At 34.6% G+C, this 9,451-nt stretch overlaps 1 protein-coding gene across 2 annotated transcripts; it reads right to left on the reverse strand.

The window, feature by feature from the left end:
* Positions 1-1,833: 1,833 nt before the first annotated feature.
* On the reverse strand, positions 1,834-9,122 carry LOC18444511 (secoisolariciresinol dehydrogenase). Of its 2 annotated transcripts, XM_020673761.2 has the most exons (3): positions 8,851-9,122; positions 8,338-8,415; positions 1,834-2,889 (listed from the first exon to the last, which is right to left on the reverse strand). In XM_020673761.2, exons 1-3 carry the CDS (start codon positions 8,877-8,879, stop codon positions 2,112-2,114), a joined length of 885 nt encoding a protein of 294 aa, XP_020529420.1. In that variant the 5' UTR covers positions 8,880-9,122; the 3' UTR covers positions 1,834-2,111. The 2 variants fall into 2 exon arrangements, with proteins under 2 accessions (XP_020529420.1, XP_020529421.1); XM_020673762.2 differs by lacking the exon at positions 8,338-8,415.
* Positions 9,123-9,451: the final 329 nt, after the last annotated feature.

Here is a 9,451-nt window from a genome sequence, read left to right on the forward strand (position 1 = left end):
CCTAGTCTTGTAATGCATTTTTGGACCAACAATTTTCAAGATTTTCAAGTTTTCATAGATCTGCTCGATCTACATTATTTTTGAAGCTTTAACTTTTATAGTAAAAAATGAAAACATATTTTACGGATATCACAAAGATTTCCAGTAGCGAAAGCACATTTTTCGATACTATTTGAAGGTGGGATTTACTTTAATTGTTTAGAACCTCGGCTCTATACAAGCGGCACCACGCACCAAAATACTACCCTAAACAAATATTAGATAATGAGGTACCATAATCCAAAAGTTTCTGACCATAGCCTAAAAACCATCCATTGAAACCATTAAAGGCCATCAATGCAGGAATTGGTTTCATGTTTGATTTTGGCGGGTCGCACTTTCATCATCAATGTCAATTATTTTCATGGATGATGATATCCTAATGGACTATGGCTTCTCCCACTTGGCCCGAGTACTATAGAACCCCGTCTAACACACCCGATTTGCAATGTAATCCGGCTGAGTCTACACATTACTTGCCCGAGTACTGTACGGTCCGAGTACAACAGAACCCGGTTTAACACACCCGATTTGCAATGTAATCGGGCTGAGTCTACACATTACACTCCAATATAAAACGAGGTTAGAATTCTATCCCCCGTCTTCAGTCTCTTTTTTTTTTTTTTTTTTGAGCCCTATATTCCCTCATTTTCACCCATGTTTGACCCTTTGTTTGCTTGTTCTACAAATTAGAAATAGTGAATTCAAGAGAAGAAAATAATCAAAATTCGAAGATTTTTAAGAGAAGGTTTGGGTATTTGGGACTAGCGTTTGCCTTACCGTTAAAAAAATTGTGATTTCTTTGCAAATTTGGGCCGATCTTTGATGAGCCTTGCATCATATGCCTATTTTTTTGGTTCTTGATCGGATCCTATGTTTTTTTAAATAATAATAATAATAATAATAATAATAATAATAATAATAATAATAATAATAATAATAATAATAATAATAATAATAATAATAATAATAATAATAATGATAATGGTAATAATAATAATAATAATAATAATAATAACAATAATAATAATAATAATAATAATAATAATAATAATAATAATAATAATAATACTAATAATAATAATAATAATCTCATATTTTAATAGATATAAATCGGATTTACTTTGCATCCTAATTTTCCAAGTCCATATCCAAACTTGATTGAAAACTAGTTTAGGGATTTGATTTGGTTTGTTTTGAGAAACTTTGACGAAAGTTGGAGACATTGTTTAACACCAAGTGCAAAGATTTGGGACCAATATCAAAAATTTGAATTTTTGGGTAAATTCTATTTTATTTAGTTTACCCTCTCATATTTGAATGTTTTACTAATTTCCCTCAACCTAGTAACATTTATGTTGTTGCATCTTATTGACAATGTTGGTATTTTTTTATTTTTTTTTTTCAAATTTTCCTTTAGATGGAGAGATGTTTTTTTTTTTTTTTGTCATTTTTCATCTTTTACATACTTTTTATGTTATTGATTATTTGTTTTCATTTCTATGATTATTTTTGTAAGAAACTTTGAAATATGTTTTTTACTTTTTTTTCAATAATTTCTGAAAAATTTTAGGGCTGTTTTTGGCCCTTCCCCTTGGCTCCAGTGAGCCTTGGTTGAATCTGAGCCAAGTCACCTAAGCATTGTGACAAGGCCAAAGTCCGCTGCCCAAGCCATGTCTCAAAACACTAGTCTCCTGAGCACTGTGGCAAGGACCATGTCTACTGCCCAAGCCATGTCTTAAAACATTAGTCTCAAACCGTGCTTAGAAAATCCAAATCAAACCCAACACCATATGGTCCAAAATTCAATTCTCCTGATCCGACTCGGACGATACCAATACATTAACAGATTTCTTAACATCGGATTTTCTATTTTCCATAGTTGTCCACCTCCTAGTTCCAATCTTTCTCCACGGATCGACAAGTTTTTAAATCACTAGTCTAAACTTCTGAACAAAGAAACAGTGTCTATTTTTCTGACCTTTTAACCTAACATCCACTTGAAGAAACCATAAATCATGAGACCCATCATTCCAAACATAAGCATATGATCATTGGCTCAATAGAGTGAACTAATTTCCCCTCTGAAAAGAGGTGTTCACTATGGTGAATCCCCCATCCACCACCAAATTATGGCCACTCACATATCTCCCATCCTCACTTGCCAAATACAAAGCTGCCCTAGCCACATCCTCACTTTTCAAAACTACTCCTTTCAAATTTGCATGTGCCCCCATAACTTCTTCCAACTCCTTATCTTGTTCCAAACCAACAAACTTCTTAGCCAAAGGTGTAGCCAAACAATAAGGAGATATACAATTAACCCTAATCCCAAACTCACCTAGCTCAACAGCTGCATTCTTTGTTAACCCAGCCAGGGCGTGTTTTGTGCAAGCATAAGCATGTGTGGCTGCACCCCCGATGACCGAGCTCACACTTGCAGTATATAGTATGCACCCTGATTGAGCCGGAATCATGACCCGAGCCGCGTGCTTGGTCCCCAAGAACGCACCAACGAGGTTCACTCCAAGGACTCGATCGAAGTCAGAGAGCGAGTACTCAAGGATGCTGGGCTTTGGAGGGTCAACTATGCCAGCATTGTTGAACATTATGTCGAGCTTGCCATCGCCCAAAGTGGTTGCCAGGTCGATGGCTTGGCATATGTCTTCTTCGTTCGTTACGTCGCAGTGTGTGTAGGTGGCATTGGGTATGGAGCTTGCAGTGGATTGGCCGAGGTCATCCTGGATATCTGCAATTATGACACGAGCACCATGTTGACTAAAGAGGCGGGCGGTGGCGGCACCAATGCCACTAGCGCCACCTGTTATGAGCGCAATTTTACCTTCGAGCCTGCGGTGATGGAGGGAGTTAGAGGCATGTGTGACCTTCCAGTATACTATGATACTAGCAGCATATTGCAAAGTATGGTACACATGGCTTTATGATGCATGATGCCACTAAAACATCCGTTTTCTTCATTTGACATATTTATGGAGTATTCGACATGGAAATGTCACCAATGTTGAAGTATTGGAGCATCATAGGGTGATATCATGCATTGTTGAGAGACCATTGTTAACATAATAATTAACATAAAACATATATGTAGTGTTTAACATTATACTTGTGTAGTGTTACTATGCTCCAGCAACCTAGATGGACTTGAGCAAAGTGTCAGCCGTCCGTTGTTTGAAAATATCTGATTTCTCTCTCATTGTTTCACGAAATTCATTGAAACTTGTCTCAAAATGTTCCTCTGATATCGATCTAAAAAAACCCTCAAAAATTTGTGAATCAAAACCAACATGATCGATTTTAGGTACTCGCAACCTTCTTTCTACCCTTTCTCCTGAAGTAATTTTTATTTTTATTTTGATTTGAATCTCCTATCTGATGAAATAAAATATTTGGTCCTCATTTTTTAATTTGTTTTTATGTATTTTATTTTTGGTAATGATCCTATGAGACCCTCCCCAAATGATCATTAAATTTGGCACAAATCTCTAGAGAAGTTATCATGGGTGTGGCACTTGACTTTTTTAGAAGTCTGTGCCAAATTTAATGGTGTTCCTTTGAGGTCATACACATATAGGTGTGGGAGGGTCTCATAGGATCATTACTCTCACTTTTTTTGTTCTTGTTTTTTGTTTTGTGTTTTCTTCTTTTCTTTTTTTTCATCACCTGAGGTGGTAGAGCTGGCTCAATGAATTGGTAGAGCCAGCTCCAACCTAGGTGCCTAGTTAGACTACCCCAGTGGTGATTTTAAATATTGGTTTGGTTTATTGGAAATTTGAGAGAAGGGAATGTATACTATACTACTATTTATTTTTGGCACATATAGGTCACAATCACTCGTAGCCGTTAGATGTGAAATGAATGCGTCGCAACGTTCAAAAAATTTCTTTGGGATTTTGAACCTAGTTAACGGGACACCTCTAGACACTCGATTTCACATCTGATGACTATAGATGATTGTGACCTCCTTATACTACAGATAAGTTGTCTTATTGTGTACTTTTCCTCGAGAGAAATCTCAACATTGGATGTTGGAAGCCTTAACCTCAGTTCGTGCAAAATGGATAAAAACGTGAGTAGCCGGTGTAGTTTTAGGTATTCATTTATGCTCATGCTTGGGGTATATTGCTCGATGTCCTAAGGTAACATTACCTATAATTATAGAATATATACTACCAGAGTATATTGTACAATTACTCCCTCAGGCAAACGAACCACTTGGAAGATTTTTCCCATCCAGAATTTTGGGAACCACCTAAAATCCCTTGATTATTATATTCAGAGGAAACATTTTGAATTTTTAAGACTCAATATCTCACCCTGTGAAAATTGGATTTTATTAAATCTTAAGGCATTCTTTCCTTTAGTATGATTTACGTGAAGAACTTAAAATTTTAGGTAAAATACAAACTGCTTTGCTTAGAAGCGGAAATTTCAAAGAAAGTCAGTCAACCCATTTTTTAATTTTTTTTCAAAATTGCCCCTTGATCAATCCGAATTTTGATTTTTTTTTTTGTCTTTATTATTTGTAGGGCAGTGCCTTGAAGCTTAGAGAACTGTCCTACTAACGGAAAATAAAAAATAAAATCAAATCAAATCAAATTTCGGGTCCATACGTAAATCACTCTTTCTTTTAAGCCCTTGGAGGATGCAAATTTGAAATTCTTTTTCGTATTGAGTATAGCATGTTTTTTGAAAAGGCTACAATCCTTGGGGCCCTAAAAATTAGTCCTGGAGTCCAAGGTGTTTCAATGGAAGATGTGGTTGTACAAACTTGGATTCAACATACACGGTGGAGTTGGTTTCGGTTACTAATGAAGGATTTGGTGTATCCAATGTGGACATGGAAGTGAATACATCTAATCTTATGTTGCAAAGAATTATTAAAACGGGACCTATAGGCCGATGGGAAGCTCCAGGAGTGGGCAATATTACATTGAATTTTGATGGTTGCACTTTGGCGAATCCGAAACCGACTGGAGTGGGGGGAAATTGTGCGGAATTCAAGTAGCAAGATCATCCTTTGTTATGCCGCCCCTTGCCGGCAAAAAAATAGCAAATGAAGCAGAAATATTGTCAGTTTTACAAGGGATGAGAATATTGAAAGATACGGGTCTTAAGCAATCATTTGTCAGTGAAGGAGATTCTTTGAATGTTATCAATTGGTGCAACAATGTTTCAAGACCTCCATGGAGATTGCGACCACTTTGGCTAAGTGTGATGGAGATTGGCAATGGCCTATGTGTATCGTTCAGACATGTCTATAGAGAGGCCAATGATGTTGCAGATTATTGTACGAAGAAAGGTACGGGGATTCAATCTCTCCTTATTTCTGATGTTCTTTTTGGTTGAAAGTATTATAATCACATCCTAAACAATACAATTACGAAATATTGTCATATATATATATATATATATATATATCCTATGAGACCCTCCCACACTCATGTCTAGGACTCAAAGGATCATCATTAAATTTGAAACTGATATCTAGAAAAGTCTATTCCCACACTCATGTGATAACTTTTCTAGAGATCTGTGCCAATTTAATAGTGATCATTTGATATCCTACACACAGGGGTGTGAAAAAGTCTCATAGGATCATTACTTTTATATATATATATATATATATATATATATATATATATATATTGTCAACAAAGGATGGCTTATATCTCCAAAAAAGCCGGAGGTTTCCGAAGGGACGGTTTAACAATACATTAGCTTCTCTCCCTATCACATACAGTTGATATACAATATTAAACATTATGCTACACATGGAATCTAAGTGAATCAAGTGGTGAAATTATTTTACGCAAAGTCGTCCGATCTAACCACTCAGTTAGATCGAAACCGATCAATGGCTAGCTCCAGTTTTGGACAGTTAAGGTGATCGACCAGTATTTAAAAAATATATATATATTCATATAAATTCTCAAAAATAAGGAATTTGATTTGTAATGCATTTTTTAAATATTCTTTACATTATGGTAAATATTAAAAATTGTTTTGGTCATTAATACTCACTTTTATATTTTCCCATCTTTTTTTGAAAATTTTAAAAATAACCTTTAAAAACTATAAAATGGGTTACAATCTATTTTTTTCATTAATTTTCAACTTCATTTGAATGTGTTTTATTTTAATCATTCTTTATATGTTTTTTCATATTTTTTGCATTTTTGAATTTTTTTTTTTTTTTTTTTTTTAACGCTTTTTTGACCGCCTGATACTTGTCGGGTTGGAGCGGTTGAATCGGCTGATTTACCAGTTAGGCCGGTTAAACCGTTTCTTTGCCTATACCCGATTAACTCTTCCGATTCACTTTTACAAACACTGAGTGAAATGCACGAAATAGGTTAAAAGTTTAGGAGTAAAACATGATGAAAAGTTCAACTTCTCATTAAATTGTGTGGGGCAAATGATGATGACTAGTTAGAGTTTCCCCAACATAAGGAGCGATTTTGGCCCAAACATTAACCTCGTCCACTGCTCCCCTCAGCGCGCATGTTTTAAAACTTTTTTCCAAATTGATGGGACATATCTATGTTGAATCGTTGGATTGGTGATCTAGATCTAGTGTAGGAAAGCACGATCCAGGAATAGAACTTATCCTGGGGCCAGGCTGAGTAACCCAAAACCAGGTCCAAATAACCTACCCCTAACCAGGAAGGTGGCCAAAAAATGTTTAATTTTTTTTAAAAAAATCCAAAAATATGTGAAAAACATGTTTATAAACAAAATACATCTAAATGAGGTTCAAAAAGTAGAGAAAACGTTGACTTTAAAAAATCAATTTGTGACTAAGGGTACTTTAAAAATAATTCAAAAAGAAAGAAAAATGTAAAAATAAGTATTTATGGCCAAAACACTTTGCAATATTTACCAAAATGATAGAAAATATAAAAAAAAAAAGGAAAAAGTTTATATAAGGTTGCAACCTTAAAATGTACAATTACAGATACACCTCAAAATTCCATCAAAAAATATTGTTTTAATGCTAAAAAACCCTCTAATTGATCATATCAATATTGAGATGTACGAATATGAAAGAAAAAAAGAATTTGAGTCTAAAAAATAGTGCATCTTGCAATACATTATCTAGACTGTCCATTATCAAGATTATCATATGTTTATCGATCTGCTTGATTTTAATCATTTTTAAAGTTTAAAATTTTATAATTAAATATGAAAATAGATTTTGAGATAATCCTAAGAATTCTTTCACCAAAATTTGGAAGTGCGACTTAATTGGATTATTTAAGGTTTCAACCTTATAGAAACCACACCCTAAAAAAATAACAATTAAATTTATTATTTTTTGGATTCTTATAATTTCCTTGAAGTTTTTTTTTTTTTTTTAAATCCCGAACTTGACCACCAAACTTGATATGTAACTGAGCTAACTTGGGCTAACCAACCACGTAAACCCCAAAAGCAGGTAGGTTAAAGGGAACATGGCCGGGTAGTAGAAAAAACATCCGTGTAGGCCTACTCAGGTAAACCAGCTAAAAATTGGGTCACCTAGGGATGCGAGTCTCGGTAACCCACTTGGTCTGGTTCGATCGGCTGGTTTTTCCATTACTATTTAGATCGGGTTTGCATCGATCTGAAATAATGATCGAAAAAATATTAGAAAATGAAAAAAAAAAAAAATTGGGATTTATGGGGTGAGGATTTAAAAAGGGCCACGATAAGGGTAAAAGAAAAAGAAAAAAAAATAACTATATCTAAGAGGGGTTTTATGGGCTAACTGGGTTGGGACCCATACCATCCCAAAACTGGTTAACCGTTTCCACTATGAATCGATGATCCAAATTGAAAATCACCGAGCTTTAAATATTGTTTTAAAATAAAGATAAAAAAAAGCTCTACTCAAGCCTAATACACATATGTACATACATGTGTTTTAGGCATGCACACAAATTGAAATTATTTAAGAACCCTTAAATCTACACAACGTTTAAGAATGCCCCCCCCCCCAAATAAAGTTGTCGCTGTAGACAACGTGGAACTGAAACATTGATCTTAAATCACAATGGAAAAGTTTTGAGGGGACCGGATGCTAACCCGCGAACATCCATCTTTAATATGGTCACTTTATAAAGTGCACCGGACCAAAATAAAATATGAACAGTGTGAAAAAAGTTCTGAAAAAAAGCACATTTTAAATTTTAAAAATTTTATTTTTCATATTCATGATCACCTTATCCTAAATTATGAACCCCAAAAAATTTAGATAAAAATTATATTTTTAAGATTGAATTTGAGAGGGGGACAAACCTCATCCAATCATTATTTGCCTTGAGCTTATCCGACGAGGCCGCACAATAAGACCCATGGGCCATGGGTGGACTCAACCTGTACGAAATGTTATTTTGACTAGGATTGAAAAAACCACCCCACTCCATTGAATTATGGAAAAGTTCTAAATGAATCATATTACAAAAAGGGAAAGTATAGAGTCAGGCTATTTACATTTGATATAAGGTGAGAATTATTTTTTGATCAATGGATGTGAAATTGAGTATCTACATTTATTTCATTGACCAAGCTCAAATTTCAAAAGAAATTTTTTCGAATTTTGTGATATATCCAAACTATCAGATTTTACATTTGATAGTTATATATAATTGTGACAGTGGTAGGCCCTGAATTGGGACTCTAAATCTTATGGAAAAAATAATAATAATATGCATGAAAAAATAACTAAATGTTTTGTAAAAGAAATGACTCGACTTTAAGGCAAAGTGTAGTATTCCTTAGAGAGAGGGGGAGAGAGAGAGAGAGGTTTACCTCTTGGCATTGGGTAGAGCGGAGGCCATGGCAGTGTTTAAAACCTTAATGAACCCTGGGGCAAAAAGCAAGTGGTTGCGCGTAATAATAGCCCTGACTCCCTTCCTGGTTATGTAAAGAGGACCAAGATCCCTTTGTCCAAACAAAAAAGAGGGCCAAGATGCCAAGATGTCTTTGTTTTTCTCTCCAAGCCGTTCAAATCAACTCTACTCTTTTGTTTTCTTTCTTCTTTATCATTGGGCTGGTCAACTGGGCCTGAACTTTCTTGATGGTTTTCTTGGAAGGGTGAGGTTTTGTATAGGGTGCTCATTTTATGCTATATAAGTAAGGCGCACCTTTAAATTTTGTCAAAAGATGTAGTTTTGGTGTTGGAAATCTTAGGATGATTTGAAAATCGATATTCAATCCTAATAATGAAATTTAAAATACAAAAAATGATTTTGATCAAGTAGGTCAATAAACATATGAAAATATGGAAAATTGACGGTTCAAGTAACTTCTTACAAGATGCAGCATTATTAGGACTCAAAATTCTTTTTTCTTTTTATTTCTATATATACATGCATCTTGAGGTCGATATGATCAATTGGAGGGCTTTAAC

Source organism: Amborella trichopoda, chromosome 11 (assembly GCF_054954075.1).
Source record: "Amborella trichopoda isolate Santa Cruz 75 chromosome 11, AtrichopodaSantaCruz75HAP2 v2.0, whole genome shotgun sequence".
NCBI classification, from domain to species: Eukaryota; Viridiplantae; Streptophyta; class Magnoliopsida; order Amborellales; family Amborellaceae; genus Amborella; species Amborella trichopoda.